General features: G+C 35.0%; 4 protein-coding genes across 7 annotated transcripts in view; 2 read left to right on the forward strand and 2 right to left on the reverse strand.

Moving 5' to 3' along the window:
• LOC109362321 (CCR4-NOT transcription complex subunit 1) overlaps window positions 1–8,519 on the forward strand; it is a 24,206-nt gene extending 15,687 nt beyond the window's left edge. For all 4 annotated transcript variants that reach the window (XM_019608035.1, XM_019608036.1, XM_019608037.1 and 1 more), the window contains 22 exons: window positions 760–942; window positions 1,028–1,203; window positions 1,284–1,416; window positions 1,505–1,630; window positions 1,768–1,812; window positions 1,944–2,021; window positions 2,147–2,263; window positions 2,687–2,813; window positions 2,901–3,001; window positions 3,074–3,199; window positions 3,304–3,387; window positions 3,756–3,902; window positions 4,002–4,133; window positions 4,214–4,243; window positions 4,341–4,487; window positions 5,231–5,292; window positions 6,045–6,390; window positions 6,488–6,592; window positions 6,842–6,976; window positions 7,544–7,780; window positions 8,008–8,109; window positions 8,198–8,519. In XM_019608035.1, coding sequence (XP_019463580.1) covers window positions 760–942; window positions 1,028–1,203; window positions 1,284–1,416; window positions 1,505–1,630; window positions 1,768–1,812; window positions 1,944–2,021; window positions 2,147–2,263; window positions 2,687–2,813; window positions 2,901–3,001; window positions 3,074–3,199; window positions 3,304–3,387; window positions 3,756–3,902; window positions 4,002–4,133; window positions 4,214–4,243; window positions 4,341–4,487; window positions 5,231–5,292; window positions 6,045–6,390; window positions 6,488–6,592; window positions 6,842–6,976; window positions 7,544–7,780; window positions 8,008–8,109; window positions 8,198–8,332 — 2,874 coding nt within the window. In that variant the 3' untranslated portion in view covers window positions 8,333–8,519. The remainder of the gene's footprint in view (window positions 1–759; window positions 943–1,027; window positions 1,204–1,283; window positions 1,417–1,504; window positions 1,631–1,767; window positions 1,813–1,943; window positions 2,022–2,146; window positions 2,264–2,686; window positions 2,814–2,900; window positions 3,002–3,073; window positions 3,200–3,303; window positions 3,388–3,755; window positions 3,903–4,001; window positions 4,134–4,213; window positions 4,244–4,340; window positions 4,488–5,230; window positions 5,293–6,044; window positions 6,391–6,487; window positions 6,593–6,841; window positions 6,977–7,543; window positions 7,781–8,007; window positions 8,110–8,197) is intronic.
• On the forward strand, window positions 9,478–11,757 carry LOC109362784 (probable flavin-containing monooxygenase 1). Its single transcript, XM_019608805.1, has 5 exons — window positions 9,478–9,896; window positions 10,304–10,541; window positions 10,614–10,789; window positions 10,897–11,267; window positions 11,358–11,757. The coding sequence occupies exons 1-5, from the start codon at window positions 9,510–9,512 to the stop codon at window positions 11,695–11,697; spliced, it is 1,512 nt and encodes a 503-aa protein (XP_019464350.1). The 5' UTR covers window positions 9,478–9,509; the 3' UTR covers window positions 11,698–11,757.
• LOC109362783 (vacuolar-sorting receptor 1-like) lies at window positions 11,983–16,256 on the reverse strand. The gene is made up of 12 exons (XM_019608804.1): window positions 15,950–16,256; window positions 14,643–15,341; window positions 14,404–14,492; window positions 14,134–14,203; window positions 13,956–14,039; window positions 13,516–13,592; window positions 13,308–13,389; window positions 13,134–13,216; window positions 12,974–13,040; window positions 12,722–12,850; window positions 12,523–12,635; window positions 11,983–12,334 (listed from the first exon to the last, which is right to left on the reverse strand). Exons 1-12 carry the CDS (start codon window positions 16,233–16,235, stop codon window positions 12,233–12,235), a joined length of 1,881 nt encoding a protein of 626 aa, XP_019464349.1. The 5' UTR covers window positions 16,236–16,256; the 3' UTR covers window positions 11,983–12,232.
• Window positions 17,766–22,851, reverse strand: LOC109362782 (phospholipid-transporting ATPase 1-like). The gene is made up of 7 exons (XM_019608803.1): window positions 21,319–22,851; window positions 20,643–20,988; window positions 19,682–20,474; window positions 19,398–19,521; window positions 19,080–19,299; window positions 18,392–18,850; window positions 17,766–18,286 (listed from the first exon to the last, which is right to left on the reverse strand). Exons 1-7 carry the CDS (start codon window positions 22,670–22,672, stop codon window positions 18,106–18,108), a joined length of 3,477 nt encoding a protein of 1,158 aa, XP_019464348.1. The 5' UTR covers window positions 22,673–22,851; the 3' UTR covers window positions 17,766–18,105.

A 22,913-nucleotide genomic window follows, 5' to 3' on the forward strand; every position in this document is an offset into this window, starting at 1 on the left:
GCTTCTAAAGATCTTCTCCACACATATCCAAGCCACCTAAGGCTCAATTTAACATCTTTTCTCTAATAGGAGCTACTCTAACTTTCTCTCCATTGTCTTGTATGATTGACCCAACATACTTAAATCTAGTAACTTGTGGTTTGATATGATCTCCAATCTTGACCAATATTGAAGGGTTTATTCTCCTCTTGCTAAACTTATACTCGTATACTTTGTCTTATATGAAAGTCATGTGTTTCTAAAACTTGTTTCCACATTTGTTGGTTCTCATTTAATTTCTTTGTCGAGCCTCCCACTATGACCATATCAGCTCTAAAAAGCATGCATTGTGGCACCGATTCTTGGATATGCTTAGTAAGCACATCCATGTACGAATGTTGGCAATTCAAAAACCTTTCTTTTCCAGATATTTTCATAATACCTCTCTAGCCACCTTATCAAACGCCTTCTCCAAATCATTGGGGACTATGTGCAAGTCCCTTTGGTATTTCTCCTTCAATCGCCATAGCAAGTATATAGCCTCCATGGTCAACCTTCGCGGCATAAAACCAAACTGATTTTGTATGTCGCCCTTGTTCTTATAAATGGAGAGTAAATACTTCTTCATTTGTCTGACATCATCTTAGACCTTGGGGACTATTTAAACATAAATTAAATCCATCAAGGAAGGAAATAGAATACTTATATGTAGTTCTTCTATAATCCTGAAAGTATTTGTTTTATTTATGTGACTTCATTTTATGAGTTGTTTTCCTGTAGGCAATAAACACAATTGATACAGATATTGGTCAACAACTTTCTTTGAGAAGGAAGCATCGAGAAGGTATGGGTTCCACATTTTTTGATTCAAACTTGTATACACAAGGTTCCATGGGTGGTGTGCCAGATTACCTTCGCCCCAAACCCGGCCAGTTGTCCCTCTCACAACAACGTGTCTATGAGGTATTTAATCGGATCTTTAGACTTCTGGTGGGATTTATCACTTGAAAGGACATTACACAGTTCAATTGCTGTTCATTTATATTAGGACTTTGTTCGTCTACCCTGGCAAAATCAGTCTAGCCAGAGCTCAAATTCTTTGTCTGCTGTTCAATCTGGCAATGCTGATCTCTCTGGCAACAGTGGTTCTGTAAGCATGGGATATGAGGGGGTCTCTCGACAAGTAGATGATATGGCCGAATCTAATCTCGCTTCACAATTTAGGTACTTGTTTTTTATTCACTCTGTCAAACTCTTTGAAATTCTATGATTCTAACATTGTTTATAATATGTGTATGCCTTAGTGCTTCCTCAATTCAAAATAGAGCTGCTGACAGTTCTTCCCAGCTTAGCTTGGAGAAAGATTCTGTTGCCTCATTCCCTTCAACTGCCTCCACCCCTGAGTTGCATGCAGTTGATTCATCTGATGCTGTGAAAGTAAGAATTTTATACAAGCATTGCAACTGCATATGCTCCTGATGTGTGTTGCTATTGGTATCTAAATATGCTTTTTAACTGTTGGAAGGAATCTGGAGCTTCTTCCCAACCCCAGGTTTCATCAGGTGTTGTGGAGCGTTTTGGATCTAGCTTCTCGGAATCTTCTCTCACTACGAGGGATGCCTTGGATAAATACGAAATTGTTGTTCAAAAGGTTGCTACTGATCTTTTTAGCTTTGTTTGATCATTTTAGCTGTGCCATTAATTGTTTGATTTTTTCTATTGTTTTCCTACCATCGTTTAAAGTTTCTTTCAAATGTTTATTGACACCTCCTATGCATTCGGTCTCAGTTGGAAGCTTTGGTTAACAATGATTCCACGGAAGCAGAAATACAAGTATGTTGTTTTTGGTTCACATTATATCATTTTCTACGTTATATAGCCTTTACCAATATGCCTATTATGAATTGGTAGTACTGCTGTGGTTTTTTTTTCCTACCCTAATAATTTCATTTCTACATGTTTAGGAGGTCATTTCTGAGGTTCCTGAAATCTTACTCAGATGTGTCACTCGAGATGAGACCGCTATAGCTGTGGCTCAAAAGGTGTGCACTATCATACTTAAAATATTATGCTTTATGTCTAATACTCTACTTTCTGTTGAAGATCTAAGACTAGTTATGCAGCTGTTTTCTATTTGGAAAATTAATTTTTTTAATGTTTTAAACAGGTTTTCAAAGGTTTGTATGATAATGCATCAAACAGCATTCATGTCGGTGCTCATCTCGGGATCCTGACTGCCATTCGTGATGTTTGCAAGCTTGCTGTCAAAGAGCTTACTAGTTGGGTATGTTTAACCAAACACAATTTTCTTAGTTGAACTAAAAATTTCTCTATATTGTTCGGGTATAATATTTTGCATTACTTACTCTTATTATTCAACATATAGTGATATATTCTGTATACTTACAAGCTATTGTAATGAAAATTGCATATTCTGACAAGAAAATATTGCACCTCCTTTCATAATATTGATGATTAAAAAGCTGGTCTACAATGTAAAGCTATGGATAATTTTTTCGAAGATATTCCTACCTGCTCTGATTTAATCAATTAGCAGTGTTTGAGACACTGATCGCTTATTTTTATTTTGGGTTCAACCAATCGAGGAGCTAATCACATAGCCATGTATTATTCTGACAGTTACATTTAGATCTGTTCGTTTATGATTTGTTAAAAACCATTGTGTCATTTTGTATAATTCTTGCAGGTAACGTACTCGGAAGAAGAAAGGAAATTTAACAAGGATATTACTGTTGGCCTCATCCGCAGTGAATTGCTAAATCTTACAGAGTACAATGGTCATATGTCAAAGCTTATTGATGGGGGAAGGAACAGTATGTCAAATGAAAATACTGGTTATTGCCTTGGTCATTTTTTAATATAATATTATAATCATGCAAATCTACTTGATGAATGTGCAGAGGCTGCTACGGAGTTTTCCATCTCTCTTCTTCAGACCTTGGTTATTGAGGAACCTAAAGTTATTTCAGAACTTCACAATATCGTTGATGCTTTGGCAAAGGTTTGTAGTTCTTCACATGAGCTTCTGCATTCTTACTATGCCGCCGGTTCTTTACCATCTTGTATTTTGCAGCTTGCTACAAAGCCTGGATCCCCGGAATCAATACCACAACTGGTTGAGATGGTTAAGAATCCCACTGCTAGTGCTGCTGGTAATGCTGGAAAGGACGACAAGGCAAGACAATCAAGAGACAACAAGGTCATAAGATATGCTATGTGGTTCAGCTTCTGTTGTTGTTTCAAACATTTTCTGGTTTTCAACTTCTGAAACTTCCTTTACATCTTTCTCCTCTACAAAAACAGGGTCCTGGTATGCTTGTAGCAAACAGGGAAGAGTTAACCAGTGTAGAGTCTGTTGAACCAGATCCTGCTGGATTCCGTGAGCAGGTATCTTGACTTCTAGATAAACTTATGTTCTGTTGCATGGATGTTTGGGATAGATTTTGTAGGATATCAACCATGATTACTTTTTAATTGGACTGAAAAGACAAGCTGTACTTTTGATGTGTATTCATGCTGTAGTGCCACTTTACTGAGTAGAATTATTCACGTATATGCAATTATGCATATGCAAGAGTTTGAGCTAATTGCACCTTAAAGTTGTTCTCAAAAGCATAACTATGTTTTAATGCTGACCTCTTTTATATGAAGTTTAACCTTTGTATAGAATGAAATGCATGCATGAGTTCCATATTCTGTGAAGTTAAAAGAATTTGGAACTTGTAATGATTACTTATTGTGCACATGTGTTGTAGGTTTCCATGTCGTTCACAGAATGGTATAGGATATGTGAACTTCCTGGTGCCAATGATACAGCTTCTTCCCACTTCATCTTACAGTTGCATCAAAATGGTTTGCTTAAGGGGGATGATTTAACAGATCGCTTTTTACGGCTGTTGATGGTGGCATTTCTTTCCTCACTCAAATTACTCATTAATACTGATGTGAAACAGATTGCGTTTTCCTGATTGTTGATCTAAGCTCTTTTGTTTTTTCTTCAGGAACTTGCTGTTGCACATTGCTTATCCACTGAGGTGATCAATTCAGGAGGATTGCAATCTCCTCAACAGCTGCAGCCAATGTCATTTCTTGCAATTGATGTCTATGCGAAGCTTGTCTTCTCAATCTTGAAGGTTTTTATTTGTATACTTCCCTTTTCTTTTTGTTTTGGGATGCTTGAGCTTGGTAGTGATTTGATTAGTTGTTGGAACAGGGATCAAACAAAGTCTTTCTTCTTTCCAAGGTATGTAAAGAACTAAAATTCAAGTATAGTCTCTCTCGATCTATGGCTGTATTGTTTCTATAATGTTGTGTAAGAACTTCGTATTGCTTTCTGGCAGATTCTGTCAGTGACCATCAGATTCATTCTAAAGGATGTGGATGAGAAGAAGATGTCTTTTAATCCAAGACCATATTTCAGATTGTTCATTAACTGGCTTGTAGATCTTGGTTCACTTGAGCCGGTTACTGATGGTGCAAATCTCCAGGTGTGTGTCACATTCCTTTACTTCGGTATTAGTTTCTATACTAGAATGATCAAAAAATTGTTTTTGATGATGGCTATTGGTTTTGATGTGTGGAAAACTAAGAAAGTTATATGGAAAACTATGTGTTAACAGGGTCACGTAAATGACTCATGACTTCAGTCTGAATCTTTACGTATATTATCTCATTTAGATTATTTATCAAACAAAAGAGTGTTTTTATCGAACTAAATTGTGAGTTCTGAATCATAATTGTATTTACAGTTGTGAAGTTTGTAAGTTTACACTTGTAAATCCGTTCTAATTTTACAAGTAAAATCTATTTATCTAGAAGTGTCATTGACAAAACAGTTTTGCCATGAATTGGAATACCAAATATTTTCGTGTCAATAAATATATGAAACAAAAATTACTAGCAGCAACAAAATGGTATTGGGTGATGCGAGAAGGGGAAGATATCAGAAAGAAGTACAAATCATGTCAAAGAAGCGAGATTGGTTATGTGTTCCTTATATACCCAATAGCATTGTTAATACGTGTTTTGTGAGTTTTAAAGTTTAGAGCTCAGTCAAATTTTATCAGCCAAGGCATGTGCATATGCTTTACTGGTAAACCCGGTGATTGAGCTGTTTGTTTTGGTCAGATGTGCTGATTCTGTTTGCACTTTTCATCCCCCTTACAAGCACCCAAGAAATTAATATTAAGACAGACATGTGTGTTTTTCTAATACTCTTCATTTATTGCAGATTTTGACTGCTTTTGCCAATGCATTTCATGCTTTGCAGCCCCTCAAAGTCCCTGGATTCAGGTTAGACTTGGAATTTTCTAGTTACGATTGGTGTCTGGCTAAATTGAGGTTTCACATGAACTGTAGTAATGAACTAGTATCTGCTCCTATGCATGTCAACTGTATATGCATTCTGTTCCTATGAATTTGCTGTTATTGCTCTGTCGTTATTAAGACTTTCTAGATTGGAAAATCAGAATATAGTGAAGTGGTGATCATTTACTTCTTCTACATCACTTTTTGGATCTTATCTTGCTAAATCATGTAACTTTTACTACATATATCCTTGTTTGAGCACCTCAGCCAGAGTTCTTCAACATGTGAAGAGATTTACATCATGCTGGCTCTTACAGGGGAATTTTTGTAACAGATTGTGAATGCTTTTAGCATTTATCAGGCACAATGGTTAACATTCTTGTTTTAGTGGTAGACCTGGCTTTTTATTTTAACTTCATAGAAATTATGTTTTAATGTGTGGCGACTGTCACTATAGAATTATATTGAGTCTGGAGAGGGGCTCGAGACTATATTTTTCTCATTTTTAAATCCATTCTGAACAGACATAATCCTTTTTAGTGTTGTTTGACATGCTCCAGAGTCCAGATTATTCCTTGTGAATTTACCATTTTAATTGACGTCTTTTTTTTTTCTTTCTGTTTTCTGTTTCTTGAATAGTTGTTCATACATCCTTATTTTAAACTGAAATCTATGATAATTATGTACTATTTGTTGTGCCTTATTTGATCTGTTGCTGTGTTGAAATGTTCCTTCAGTTTTGCATGGCTTGAGTTGATAAGTCACAGGAGCTTCATGCCAAAAATGTTGACTGGTAATGGTCAAAAAGGTTGGCCATATATCCAAAGGTTGCTTGTGGATCTGTTCCAATTTATGGAACCTTTTCTGAGACATGCTGAACTTGGAGACTCTGTTCGACTTCTCTATAAAGGCACACTTCGGGTGCTCTTGGTGCTACTTCATGACTTCCCAGAGTTCCTATGTGACTATCACTTTACCTTTTGTGATGTTATTCCTCCGAGCTGCATACAGATGCGAAATATCATTCTAAGTGCCTTTCCGCGTAGTATGCGTCTGCCAGATCCATCGACTCCCAATTTGAAGGTCTCTTAGAATCTCGTGTTTGATTGGATTTTTTTGTTGAGGTTAAGGAACATGAATTTGACATATTGACCTTGCTTCCTTGTGTTTCTTTTTGCAGATTGATTTACTTCAAGAAATAACTCAATCACCTCGCATTCTTTCTGAGGTTGATGCTGCACTTAAAGCAAAGCAGATGAAGGCTGATGTAGATGAATACCTTAAGGTACCCCCCTCCCGGCCCTTTTTATTTAGTTTGTGATTAATTGCTGGTTTGTTTTTGTTATCATATAAACTAATGATTACGCTTATTGCATTTATGCGCTTCCTTACATGTAGTAATTGCTATACTTTATGAATAGTTTTTGGTTAATATTTTCCGACTTTTATTTGTTTACTAAAATATTCTTTATTTGTTTCTATATTCAGTTCTATTTATATTTAATTTATAATTGTTCAATGAATATTCCTGCAGACAAGGCAGCAGAATTCTCCATTTTTGTCTGAACTGAAGGAGAAGCTACTGCTCTCACCAAGTGAAGCTGCCTCTGCTGGGACTCGTTACAATGTGCCTCTGATCAACTCTCTTGTGCTTTATGTTGGAATGCAGGTACCGTAAAGTTGAAAAACTTAAACTCTTATATTTTTGTCTGCATCAAGGAGTCAATAACCACATGTTATTGACAAAAGCTCAATCTTTCAGATTAACGTGTCAAAGTTACTCATTTTTTTGTCCCAAGCATGTTAATTGTGGACCATTAAGAAGATAATGCTGTCATCTTCATTTTAAACTTTAGACTATTGTCAGTGATCTAAAATTCTAAATAATGCTCAAGTATCTTTCTAAATGTATGTGTGGTAGCATGTGAAGGAGCGGATATGTCAAACTTAGTAGCTCTATTATACGGACTACTAACTGTAAGAAATCGAACTGAAGTGAGGAGAGAAGAGAAAGAAGAGTAACTGGATCTTATAGAACTTTCTTATTATGATAACTTGATTACCAGCTTGCTTTCTAACACTAACATTTTCTGTACTTGTACTGTAATAAAAATTAGTTTTTTTACAACTGTAAAACTAGGAAGCATGCATAATCACAAAAGGGGGACTCGGGGATATGGCTTCTATCTTTAATGAGCAACTTTCTAGTGATTCATATTTTGATTTATTCACACAGGCAATCCAGCAACTGCAGGGCCGAACTCCACATGCACAATCAGCAGCAAATGCTTTCCCATTGGCTGTATTTTCTGTCGGTGCTGCATTGGATATTTTCCAGACACTGATTATGGACTTGGACACGGAAGGGCGCTACCTTTTCCTAAATGCGGTTGCCAACCAACTCCGTTACCCAAATACACATACACACTACTTTTCCTTCATCCTTCTGTACTTGTTTGCAGAATCAAACCAGGTATTTTCCAACTTCTGACAAGTTTTTATGTTTGTATTTCTATTTCCAACTGTCTTGTGTAGGACGAGCCGTGTGTTTAAATTTTTGTTCCACAAAATTGGCACTTTTTAAGAAAAGACAGTTGTGACACATGCATGTCTGTTTGGTGAAGTTTTTACTAAGAAAAAGGGTGAAAAGCCATATATTTGCATGTTATGTAAGTGTATATTTGTGTGATGATATGGCAGGAAATAATCCAAGAACAGATTACAAGAGTGTTGTTAGAGAGACTAATTGTGAATAGACCTCATCCATGGGGCCTCCTCATTACTTTCATTGAGCTTATCAAGGTATATTCTTTTATTGCTACAAACTTTTTCTTATTGGTATCTTAGAATTTGACATAATCTCTTATTATTTCTTATATTAATTTTGCAGAATCCTAGGTACAATTTCTGGAATAGGAGTTTCATAAGATGTGCTCCTGAGATTGAAAAACTGTTTGAATCAGTGTCGAGATCATGTGGTGGTCCTAAACCAGTTGATGAGAGTATGGTCTCTGGTTGGGTCTAACTTTGTTTTTTGTTTATGAATGGAACTATTTTCATACATTCTAAACCTCTAAACCTTTCTGCTGGTGTTGAAACTATTTGTATTGCATATTAATGGATTTGTAATGTAAGATGATACAAAGAACATCTATTTTTACATTTTTATGGTTGGTACATTATTTTTAACAAATTCCTGAATCAGATGATAGGGTACACTAAGGCCCTGCATGATCCTAATAACGACCAAAAAGTTAATGGTTCGATTCCTGATAACGATACTTGTTGGGAGGGGCAGCCACACACCCTGAAATGGATTAGTTTTTTACCCAAAAAAGTGAGAAAATATTATTGGTAGTACCAAAAAAAAGAGGATAGGGTGCACCATATAAACAAAGCATGTATTTACAACCGTCTGTTTAGATAAATAAATAACTGAAATTAGAAACTTAGTATCTGAACCACTTTCAACACCAAACTATGTAAATGTTTTCCACCTTTTGCTAAGATAAAAATATATATAAAAGGGAGATATTATTTTATGTTAAGAAATAATTTACATATTTTCAATAAAATATACCATATTTTGATTTTTGTATCATCTACGCAGGTACTAATAATATAAGCATGTAATGTAACACATTTCCAAACAAAGTTGGCACTATCATTGCAATATTTAATGTTTAACTAACACATTATAAACAACAATATTTGTAATGAAACTATTTCCTATCTCTTTACCACTCACCATTAATTAAATACAATCATTATAGCCAAACACTATGTGTAGTTGTTCATCAACTTTCTTAATCTAATGCCAAATAATTGAATCTATAAAAAATGTTTCTAAAATTAAAATGAATACTTATAAAATTAATTGAATGACATTAGTTGAAGGATAAAATGAGTTATGATATTACATTCTAACAAACCCCATATTTTAACACAAAAGTAGTACATAATATATGGTATACATATTTGATGTTTTCCACACAATAATTGAAAATGCATTATTATATATATCATGACAACAAACTTGAAAAAGTAAAGATTGATATCTATGATGGGACCAACTACTTTTCAGACATTATTACAAGATATTATATAATCTTTCAAATATAAAAATATTACTATAGTGTAGTTATTTAAGAAGAATATTGTATCCTTAACTCTACACTTATCTCTGTGTTAGTGTTTGAGCAATGCAGAAAGAAGTTGGTATCATAGGTGCAGGTATCAGTGGCCTCCTTGCATGCAAATATATCAAAGCAAAGGGTTTCAATCCTATTGTTTTTGAAACCAAACACAACATTGGAGGATTATGGACCAAAACATTGGAATCCACTCAACTCCAAACTCCAAAACAATTTTTTCAGTTCTCAGATTTTCCTTGGCCATCTTATGTAACTACTCATTTTCCAACACAACAAGATGTTCTTGATTATATTACAGCTTATGCAAACCATTTTGACCTTCTTAAGTATATCAAATTCAACACCAAAGTCCAAGGGATTGAGTATCAAGGTGATGTTAATTCTTATGGAAAATGGACTCTTTCAGTCAAAAATAATGACAACAATTCAACTCAGGTGATGTTTATTCTTATTTTCAAAACATGTTCATATAGTACACACAAGTTAGGATTCTCTTTAGCACGAGTGAGGTACTTAGTACGTGGTACATTATTTGTCAAATTCTGGTGTGTTAGGAGTATATTCGGTAGAGTTTTTATAGTCTCCTATACAGTTGTTTGTAGTGCTGCTTCTTGTAAGTTCGAATCAAATTTTGTTTCACGGATAAAATTGTTTCTTATTTGTTGCAACTTATTCATGTAGGTAAGTATATATTACTAATTATACTTCTTTTCTTTTACTAAAACTGCACATGAAAATCTGATTCGTTTTTTACAGGGAACCAATTCGCAAAAGAACCACCAATTGCGATTCTCGAATTGTGTTTCAATGAAGATAACCACTTTTCATTTATGTGCATGCAGGTGTACACAGTAGATTTTGTTATTCTTTGCATAGGTCGTTTTAGTGATGTGCCAAACATTCCAGAATTTCCTATAAATAGAGGACCAGAAGTGTTTGGAGGAAAGGTGATACATTCTATGGACTATGCCTTATTGAATGCTCAAAGTGCAACTGAGTTAGTGAAAGGGAAACAAGTCACCATTGTTGGATTTCAGAAATCTGCTCTAGAAGTTGCAATGGAGTGCTCAACACTAAATGGTAAACCAACAAACCAAGTTTTATATAATTGAATTGAAGTGAGTGTGCTAATATGAAATGAATGCATTGCAGGGACTAAATATCCATGCAGAGTGCTATACAAGACAAAACATTGGAACATTCCTGATTTTCTTCCATGGGGCATACCTCTAGCTTATTTTTATCTAAACCGTTTTTCAGAACTTATGGTTCATAAGCCTAATCAAACCTTCTTCCTTTGTCTCATTGCTATTCTTCTTACTCCTTTGGTATATATATATATATATATATCAACTTCTTTTACTATATATATTCTGTTCATGCTCTTAGTTATAATGAAAAATTATATTTTTTGTGTTGATGTGATCCTAAACAGAGATGGGCATTTTCTAAATTTGTTGAAAGCTATATAAAAAGGAAGCTTAAGTTGAAAAAGTTTGGCATGGTACCAGAATGTAGTTTTCATCAAGATATTAGTTCTTGTACAGTGGCATTAGTGCCTGAGAAATTCTATGACAAGGTGGAAGAAGGAAGTATCATATTGAAGAAAGCACCAAGGTTTTGTTTTTGCAAAGATGGTATTTTGATTGATGAAGAAGAAGAAGAAGAAGCTTCTTCTCTAAACACTGATTTGGTAATATTAGCTACTGGTTTCAGAGGTGATAAGAAGCTCAAAGATATATTTGTTTCTTCCACTTTCCAAAACCTTATATATGGATCTTCAAATGAAATAGTTCCACTATATAGGTAAGGAAAGAGGCTCTCTCTACATTGCAATATAGTTATATAAAACTTTGAAACATTTCTTTATTGATCTTATTTGTGATTGTGAATCAGGGATTGCATTCATCCTCATATTCCACAACTTGCAGTGATTGGTTACTCAGAAAGTTTTACTAATCTTTTTACCTCTGAGATGAAGAGTCGTTGGGTTGCAGAGTTATTAGATGGTACATTTCAACTTCCAAACATTAAGGAAATGGTGAAAGATGTGAAGGAATGGGATGAATATATGAAGAAATACTCAAGACAAAACTATAGAAAGTCATGCATAGCTGTTTTGCATATATGGTACAATGACCAATTATGCAAGGACATGGGGTGGAATCCAAAAAGAAAAAATGGGTTCTTTGCTGAGTTATTTGAACCATATGGTCCTCTTGATTATTCTTCTTAATCTACTAGAATGTGTTATATTATTTATATGAATAATGCTGATAAGTGCTTTCTATCATTTACTGTGGTATTTATATACACATTCTAATAAATACATGTCATAATTACAAGGCAATCCTAGATACATGAATCTACTAATGCATGAACTTGACTAAAGCTTAATTATTCATCAATATTCATTATAAGTTTTTATGTAAGACCTTAAAATGTTTATGTCCATAACAAATATGAATGTACCAAATTATGGGACATGACTTCCATTCTATATAGATATGGCAGAGCATAATGGTAGAAGCACTTTGAGTTAAAATTTGCAATGGCAAAGGAAAAAACCATCCACTTTGAGGGAAGAAAAAAGAGAACAAAATAATGAGAAAGAAAAGGTTTCACAAGGTGTAAGGATGATTCAAACTAACTAAAGCCTCAGGCTAAAACTGTTTCTCTTCTTATTAATAACTTTAACAGCTATAGAGGATGTTCCAAAATCCAAATTTAGATTAATCTTTTGCATAAAAATAGCTTTTTTCAAAGATCTTCTAGACACCATGATGAGGTTGATTATGATTGGAATTCTCTGGTTGATTATCCAATGGCATGTATTGGGCCATTATTGCCCTTATCTCAGAATCCATATATCTCTGCAGAAAATTATATTCATAAATATACAGTTTAGGATTACTAGAAAAAACAACCACAACTCTAAATTCCACTTTATCAAATCTCATCCTTTTTAACTCTCTAATCATAAGAGTCTTTTATTTCTAATACAAATTGCTAAAGCCATGATGTTAAAGTAGAAAAGATGAAGTGAGGGAGAATGGTATACCTGGATTCTGTACTTGTAAAATGCAAAACCAGCAGCACCAGCAACAGCCAAGATCAGAACAAACATCCAAACGAAGCTACTACCGCCACTGCCGGCTGAAGCACTATATTTACCTTCATTTTGTAACATAACACAAAAGTTAATTAGTACAAAATTTATAACCCTTAAGAAACTATATATATAGGATGAAGTGGCTCACCAATACACATGTCATTTTCTCTTGCATAGTACAAACCACCATTGCATTTGCATTCATAACTCCCCCATGTGTTTTTGCAATTGCACTCTGGGCACTGGCATGCCGATTTCTCTTTGCATTCATCAATGTCTACAACATAAGGACTAGGATAATTAATCGCTATTCTATGATCTCTTCACTGAGGAAAAAAGTAGCTATCTTTCATGTATTTGTGATTCATTAGATAGTGGAATGATTAGTTCAACTATGTACCTTCACATGAGTGGACTCCATCACCCCTAAATCCTGGTGGACATTTACAACCTTTTGTGTGATCATCCTGCATGATCAAGGAAACATAGGACACCTTAACGTCTAAGAAAGAAGCGTATTAAGTAAGAGCGTGTAGAAGGCGATACAAATGATTACTTACGATACAAGCCGAGTAAGCCCTCCCACCTTGGGCTCCCTTCCAACAGCCTCCATTGTTGACTGCACATCTCAAGGCTCCCGTTGCTGTTAACAAATTCACATGTGTTAAGATGATTTAATCTCATACATAGCATGGAGAAATTACCATTTATCGGAATTCAGGAAACTAGTTTACCTTCACAGTGAGTATATCCATCACCAGCAAACTTCACATTTTGTACAATAGGACACTCACAAACTCTTCCTCTGAAAGTGTCCTATAATTGGTAAAAAGAAACATGAAGATGATTGAAGTCAGAAGAGCCAGACCCTATATGAATTAAAAGAAAGTAATATAAACATTTCACGAAAATGTGCAAGATTCGATTCAAATAACTAAATACCCTGCATGCAGTAATGTTAGCAGATTTGTCCTGCCAACACCCACCATTGTTTTGCAAACACTCATTTGTTTCCATGTCTGCAAAGAGTGATCAAAGACGTATGCATTAATTCTTTTGTACAAAATAAGGAATGACTAGGAAGCACGAATGTAGATATAAGACGTGCATATAGCGCAACATGGATACAGAACAATTCACAAGAAAATTGAAAGAGATATATGAAAAACATTTGAAAAGTATCAAAATACTCAATACAATACATCTGGATAGTATTAGTACGACAACTATTTTGAAGTATCGGTACAACATAGAAGAAAGACAAATATACATTGGCATCACACGTTACCATTTGAGCCAAGGACTACTTGTAAAAGACTCAAATAACTAATGATGCAAAGATTTGAATCACAGAAGAATTTGAAAGGAAGTGAAATAAGGACCTGGAGTTAAACAAATTGATGGCTCAGTGGTTTCTTGGAATGATGCACAGAGTGCCTTGAGGACTGCTGCTTTTGACAACTTACCTATAAAGCATTTTTAAGAATCAGAAGTATAGTATGCAATTAAAGACAAAGTTATAAAAAAAACATGAAGATATCCGAAAAGGTTGTCTCAAACCTCTATACTGTCTGTTGTTTATAACAATAGTTGGTAGTATAGTAATATCACCGCGATCGCCTTTGCCAATCTGAAACCATAATTGGAACAAAACTTAATATTTATAATCATTAAAACCACATAATGAACTAGTTAAAGAACAAACCCCCCAAAACTACCATACAAATTTTCCTTTTGGAAGATTACTTGATGCGGTAAACATATGGTCAGCGCAACAGCATCACCGAAACCGAAACAGCAATTTAAGACTAACATGTTTGGAAGACTAACCTGTGCATCCTGTTCACCCTTAAGAATAGGATTATCAACATTAGCATGAGTATCCCCAACACAATCTGTAACCTTCTTCAAATCAAGACCTGAAAAGTAAACAAGGAAAGAATGAAAAAGCATATATAAGCTTGTTGTGACAAGAATAGTGATACTCCTTAAAGCAATGAGTAGAAAACTGAACTAATAATGAGTAAAGATATGCAAGGAAACATGAAATGTTCAATACTCCAACATACCAAGAGATTTAATGACTTGATCTGAGCAATCTTCAGTGAACTTGTTCTCTCTCATTGGGCACCTGATTGAGAAATCGGTCACATAGTCCCACCATTGCCAAGGTTTTCCGCTTTCATTTGCAACTTTAAAAAAGCAAGCTTGCCTCAAATTTTGAATAACAACATCTTTTCCATCATACCCTCTACTGAAATCTTGCTCAGGATCTGGTGCACAGTACCTCCCGTTGTTTATGCACTGAGACTTGCACTGTTTGCTCAAGATAAATGCTTCTGGACAATACCAAGTTATATAGTGAGGTGTAAACTGAGTGAACCCTTTCTGCTCTAGTAACTGAGCTGCACCTTTAAAACTCTTGACAAAGTTAATTAAATTCTCACACTTTGGTCCACACTCGTCATTACTATTACTCCATAATTCATATTCAACTCTATCATCAGGGTGTGGAAGTGCCTCTCTCCAGTCAAGATTTACATTAACCATATCTCCATTTGAGAGAGCCGTCTTGATGCTATCACCAAGTGCCATGCTGATAAGAGCAGAAGGGATGCTAATCTTTTCAACGTAATCATCGTTATTTGAACCGTTCCCTTCTTCAGGAGAGTCCATTGTAATCAATGGTTCTGCCCTGTCATCTGCTACAAGAATAGCTGCTGCTCCACCATTCTGTGCATTCCATGCCTTTAAAGTGAAGAAGCAATCTACCAAAATATGAAACTTTACAGCCTTTAGCATTCTTACATGGATATTTGTATCAGCATATTATATCATCAGGGTGTTACAGCTTAAACTAAGAGGATTTGCAGAATTTAAGAGGCAATCTATGGTGTACTGTTTAGACTAAATCATGTTAAATATAAAAGTTTAGCATTTCTTATAGGGATGATGTTTCTAGAAACCAATAATATCATCAGCATTGTGTTACAAATAACCATAGAATATAGTGATGAAAGAAGTACCACAATTTTCTAAATTAGCATAAGAAAGAAACTAAACTAACTCTTTTTCCACTTGCATTGGAGGTGATGGTAGCATTATAGAGGATCAAACTTCTAACATGAGAATGTTTTATTGTGTTCTCTTTGGTTCTACATTTTAACATGTTTACTAAAATGCTACTACCTTAAATATTGTGAATCCAAAGTGAATTCTAGATACTAATAAAAAATGTCGATTTAGTGCACGAGACTCTAGTCTGAGAAAATAGATGTATGCAACTTTACATTCCAAGATTTAAACCCGTGACATCATTCATGAAAAATATTAAAACATTGAAGAGTGTGAAAGGAAGGAGTAAAGTGTAGGTGACCTCCTCGATCAACAAGAACAAAGGTAGGGAAGCTTCCAGGCTTGGAAGTAAAGGAACCATCAAAATTCTTACATCCATTCTGATTCACTCTTGGGTACACCACAGAACCAATCATGGTTCCTCCATATTTTGGCACTCCAAAATTCCCAATTGCACAGTTATATATACCTCTCAATGATTTTGGAGAAGTGATTTTTAAATTATTTTTCTCCACTACAAACCTTCCCATGCAAGACCCACATAGCAAAATCCAAATACACCACAAAAAAGTTAGCTTTTTCCTCATTAGATTAAGAGCTTATAGCTTATAGCTTTTGTATAATGTATGTATATACGCTGTAGATGGAAACACAGAGTATGGAAATGAAAAAATAAGGAAAAAGGGTTGTTTTTGTGGTTGATGAAGATTTGTGATGCGTATAAGAAGAGAGAAGAATAAAAGGTATCGAAAGAAATGGACAATGGGGTGGACGTGTATGTATTTAGTTACATTCAGTTCTACAACTAACCAAGATTATGCACTATTTATAGACATCAATATCAATCAATAAAACTAACATTCTTATAACATTTCAAGCGTTTAAGGTATCATATTTAACCATTATGGAGCCACTGTTGCATGTTTTTCCCCTTTCACAACTTTAACATCTTTTTGTTTTATATATACACTTTCGTGCCTGCCAGTATTACATGGTACTACGTATTCAATTTTTATATATTTTATTTTTAAAATTAGAATGTATTTGTTATAATTTTTATGTATTTTGTGATAATATTCAATTTAATGTGAAAGATATATTTAATTAATGTGTTGGTGATGTTTATTTATGATTATATGGTCTTTTTGTAAAAATTAAATAATGTGAAGGACAAAATAGGAAATAGAAATTACACCATGGTGGAAGTTACACCATGTTTTGCCTTTATATATAGTATAGATATAGATATTAAAGATTGACTAATGTGTTTTTAATAAGTTATTTTACGTAGCAATTTTGTCAAATCTAGGTTCATACCGGAAGATGTGTCGTATTATATTTAACAGGTTTAAACGGTTAAACCGTTTGGTCTAATCAGATAATTTCATATATAATTAATAATTTTTATCTATAAATATATAATTATATATAAATGTAAAATTTTATATAATTAATAATCATGTATAATTGTATTGAAGTAATATATCTTCATATTTTTTTGGACAGGAGTAAAACAAAATATTAGAGTAATGTTCCATTTTTTTAATTTTTAAGTGAACCGTTTAGTTTACTTCCCGATTAATCTGGTTTAATTGAGATTAACACAGTCAAACCGAAATTTCTCCGGTTCAAAATAGTACAACCCTCACTTGATTAATACCGTAAATTAGAGTCGTTCAATATAGTCTAGTTCCTCACGATGGTGGTACATACATTATTAACATGAAATAGAACAATACTTTCCTAATCATATCAAGTTTTGGCATGGAATATACCATTCTTGTTGAATATATACCTCACAATTCTATTGCCTCTTCTCATTTTCTGTCACCCTTTTCTTAATACACAATTAGTTTTGCTCATAAAATATTACCAATCCTGTTTCAAATGACACATTAGAAATTTTACTTCCAATGATTTTGTAGAGTATTTCCAGTGATATAATGAAGTTATAACTCTAAATGCAAATACACATATAACCAAGTAGAAAGATGTAGCATGTTTTTATATTATAGCATGTTATATTTATTGTTGATGAAAGGACTATGGGATTGTGAAAATTACTCTGATTTTATCTTTGATCCAGAAACAATTCACTTCATTTTGTTGTAGGGGGATAATAGAAGACTGATTTATACAGAACTATTGTACATTTGGTTACTATGTAAATTCTGAAACAAACACCTCTTAAGACCAAAACCCAACTTGTCAAAATTTTCCCATAAATAATATTTTGTTGGAGGATCCCTCTCTCACCCTCTTATTTGATCCTTCTCCTTTATTACACCTTCATCACTCACTATGTACCATGCATGCATGCATGCATTTCTGCAATCTGCTTCAGCTACTCATCTGAATGCAATGCAATGCCATGGACACACACAAGGACCCTTTTCAAATGAGATTTCTCAACTTTCTACAACACAATAACACAACTTAACTTCAACTTTCTTGCCTTCATTGTAGATCATCTTTTTGTTTACTTCTCATTGCCTCAGCTTCTCTAGCAATCTCGATATCCGAAGGCCAAAATGTTTGTTTAACAGCTTTACAAATAAACCGAGGGAGCAACGCCACGATTGTTATAAGCAAAATCGTTATCCAATATGTAGGAGACCTTGCTAGATGATAAATAGTCCTGAAATCATTTGACCCACATTAGTAATATTGCGACCGCATCAGGTGATACGATCACTGTGACAAGAAACAAAAATACTTATACCAAGACACAAATGTGACTAACCAGTAATTGGGAAAGATGGGTATAGAATCCAATACCACCATGCAACCATATGCAATAGTTATTGATCCCCAAACAGCAACATGAATAATTAACACCCAATTCTTAATGTCCATAGCTAGGTGCACATTTACAAGGATAACAACTGAAATTGTCCACAAACTACCCATGCTCCATATATCAATTGAGCTGTCCTTATAGGTGAATATAGGAACATAATAGAGTACAAGACTCTGCCATAGCATGTCAACCATTGTGATCCAAAATAATTGCAAATTATAAGCCTCGTGCCGATGACCCGCGCCATATAGTTTTGGATACTCAAAGAGTGTACTATGACTCAAATCTTTGTCTAGAGTACCAACAATGACAGTAGGTATAGATGTGTATATCACAGAATATAATACACTACTCCAATCTGTTAGTGCAGAAGTTGTAGAAAAAGCTGTACATAATATATACCTACAAACAAGGAAACAATGCATTAAAAATCAGTAAAATCTTATGAAGCTTTCAATTATTATAGAAATCCAGAAGATTCAACCATTTAGCCCAAAAATTGGTGATACACCCTGCATATTAAGAATTTTAACAAGGATGGCATACAACTAGAAGAAAAATAAGATCTTTGAACTCCATCAAACAAAACAGTGGAAGTGAGCCTGCAATATCCAAAGAAAACAATACATACCAGAATAACATCAACACAAAGACAGCGTTACGGTAGAAGTTGTAGAGAACCAAATAGCCGATGCGCTGATAATTCCAGTGGCCATGAACCAGAAGTAATTTTTTCAAGAACCGAAATTGACCCATTGAAAAATCTGAGGCCATTACTGCTTGGCGCCCTTCCTGCCCACATATTCCAATACCAACATCGGCCGTTTGGATCATCGACACATCATTGGCCCCTGTCCATATTAAATAAGAGACAGAGAAATCATAAGTTCACATCATATCTTATCTTAATTTACAAGTTTAAAAGTGCAACAAATCAACAATGACTTACCATCACCTATAGCTAATGTCATGTCATCAGTGTGGCTCTTTATTAGATCGACAATGCCTGCTTTTTGCAAAGGTGCAACGCGGCAGCATAGCACAACCCTACACGAAGTTGCAAGGTCGAAAAGCTGTTGAAAGGGAACATCAAATATTTACCATGGAGTTCAATTTAACAATTCCAATCTAAATCAATTTTATATGCACCTAAAATAACTCACAAACAACAAGGTTTATGATTCCAAAAAGAAAATCAGACAAAAACTTCAATTGAGAAAAGGACAAGCTTACCTCTAACTCCAGTTCCTTTTCTAGAATATAAACCAAACTGGTTCCGTCGATTATGAGTGCCAATGAAGCATTAGATTCTTCTTCTTTTATTGGATTCCACTTGGGTGTACTCAATGACTTAGTATCATTTTTAATGTCATGACCATTATGTCTAGTATTGGTTTTGTGCTTCATATTCTGATGTCCTCCTCCACTTGAAGATTTCACACCATATTTGGCTTTAGCATCAGCCAAGAGATTTTTGCATTCAGCCTCTGACTTTCCATTTATAATAATCTGATGCATATCTGCACAGAGAAGTTTGCAGGAAAGGCCTATTGAAATTGCGGTCTCTTGCTTATCACCTGTAAGAACCCAGACCTTGATTCCAGCTTGGCGTAGAGACTCGATTGTTTCAGGTACACCCTCTTGCAGCCTGTCCTCGATTGCAGTTGCTCCAAGTAGCTTTAAGTTGCATTCTACAAGGGCTGCTGTTCGACGGAATTTCGCAGTTCGGTCAGTCAATGAAGTGCTTGCAACTTGGTACATGCTTTGCCACTCATCAAGTTCTACATCTGAAAGATCCCTGGAAGCAACTACAAGAGTACGTAAACCTTCCGAAGAGTATTCACTCAAGTGAGTCTGAGTTGCATGTTGTATGCTATTGTTACTTGCATTTATGTTTTCTAGAATGCTAAAAATTGGAGTATCAGCGCCTTTAACCAACACCTTTACAACATTGTTAGGAAATCGAACAACGATAGACATTCTCTTTCGCACACTATCAAACTCGTGCAGGCCCAACACATCTAACCTGTAATGCACATAGAAATAGTCTAGATATAAGCCTGCATAGACAGAGTAAAACATTGCACTAGAAAATCACTAGACTATAAAATTCAAATTAATTAAAGATAAAATCATGATATTATTGAAAAAGGTAAAACATGTAATCTCCTACTATAAAGCAGTCACCCTTTACCTGAGTTTGTCACCATTGGCATCAATAACAATATGTCCAGATGTACGCTCGAAGAGAGTATATCCATATGCAGCGGCTGCAGAAACTAGAGCTTGTTCATCAGGAGATTCTCCTTGGTAATCAATACTTTCTACATCTTCATTTGATTCACTTGCTCGGCAACTCGAAAACTTACTGCCACTTAGAATAGGGACCACAGTATTACAAGCAGCCAATGTAAGGAAAAACTCGTGAGCAGCAACTCTTTCATCTCCATTTGAGTCTTTTTGCAACAATGTCATTAGTTCAGAATCAACGGGAATTTCAGATTCGAGCTTCCATCTCTTTTTACCACTAGTAGTCGATGCTGCAAAACATTGCACAAAATGTCTTGAGATATGCATGCACCAACAAATTTGTCAATACATCACAACCTTATTTGTCAATGCATGAATTCTGCTGATGAGATAGAACTCATGTAACCAAGACTAGGATCAGGATATATAACTATAGATTTTATAACTGAAAAATTATTGAAAATCACAAAGATTTCGTTGTATAAAGCGGAACTTTTGCTAGTAAAATGAAGGTCTTCTTCTTCTTCAAATTGTCCTATAAAACACTCATTATCATAAACCAAGTCAATCCAAAGTAGTGAATTTGTACAACTTCCATAAGAAAGCAAGATCATAAATACCTGTATTCTTATTATCAGCCATAAGCAAGGAGCTACCATAACTCTTGCCATGTATACTAGCTCTTTGAAATTCCATTTTGTTTTCTGTTAGTGTTCCAGTCTTGTCCGAAAACACGTAGCGTATCTGACCCAAGTCTTCATTTATATTCAATGATCTACACTGGAACCTTGACCCAGAGCTAGCATCATACATATCCTTGTCTTCAATCATAAAGTATGACTGACCCAAACGAACCAACTCCATTGTAATGTAAAGAGATATTGGAATCATTATCTGGAAGACTATAATTGAACTCAAAAAGGAGAAGAATGTTTCCATTGGTATCCCATAATATTTATACATCTTTCCATAATCCGGCCCGTTGTTCATGTATCTTTTTCTATAGTAAGGCAGAGTATCAAGCTCGTCCTTGTGGTGTAGCAGCCATAGACCCATACCTAAGGCCACGACCGAACACATTACAAAAAGAAAACCAGACAAAAAAAATGTCTCTCTATTCATGTAACTCTCAAGTTTGCTTCTTTTCGAAGGCGAAGCGGCGCTGTTCAGCATTGCCTTTGTTTCCTGTCCTGCATACACCACAACACCAACTATCCAATCCGTGTTCTTAAGTATGCAACCACGGAGAACAATGTAGGAGTGGTTAAGTGGAAACTTATGGCCATTGAACTCCATGTTAGCTGTGAATTCATAGATATTTCGATTCGGGTGTTCGCACCTAATAACTCCAGAGACAGGACAATGCTGTTGAGATATGACAGAAGCTGTTTCATGCCTAGCATACCTAGTCTTCAAATTTGATTCACCATCTAAATTCATGGTCTGAATGTATGCAATTCCAGTTTGATTACTAGTCCCTAGTAAGACGATATCGGCTGGAATCATATCATCAGCATAGATTTGAACAACATCACCAGCTTGTATGTTTTGCCATGCCTTGAATTGAAAGTGAGAAGAGTTAAGGACATGGGCCTGGCGGTTATTCTCGTTGCGATCGGATCTATGTCTACGTAAATCTTCGTAAGCATCCTTGATAGCTGTGACAGAGAGAACAATCAAAAGAGGGAAAAGGGAGGCAGTTCGACCGAAAACAGCGAGTGGAGGAAGCTGGTTGAGGACACAGATAACAAGGAAGTAGAGATAAGCAAGGCGGTGAAACTGGTAGAAGAGATTGGTTGGGAAGAAAGTGAGGAGAGTGTATCTGCTTGTTCGGATTTGATTACCTGTGAAGTTGTAATTTGCATTGGTTTTGTTAGGGTCATTGATGTAAATAAGTCTGGAATTATGATCATGGAATTCAACACTTTTCTCAACATTCCTTTTATCCTTAAGGGGGTGATGATGGTGTTCCATTTGAGGCTAGATAAGGGGAAAAAGAATAAGTGATTCAGAATAAGATAACTCAAACAATAATAATAATAATAGCATTGATGATTGTTACATTATTATTATTATTATTATTAACTTCTTCTTCTTCTTCCTTTTCCCTCTCCCCCCAATGGGGAATGAGGAATGAATGAAGGTTGTGATGATAGTAGTGTTGTAATAATGATAATAAGGATGAGAAAATTCTGAAACTCAAACCCCAAAGGAA

Source organism: Lupinus angustifolius, chromosome LG12 (assembly GCF_001865875.1).
Source record: "Lupinus angustifolius cultivar Tanjil chromosome LG12, LupAngTanjil_v1.0, whole genome shotgun sequence".
Classification (NCBI taxonomy): domain Eukaryota; kingdom Viridiplantae; phylum Streptophyta; class Magnoliopsida; order Fabales; family Fabaceae; genus Lupinus; species Lupinus angustifolius.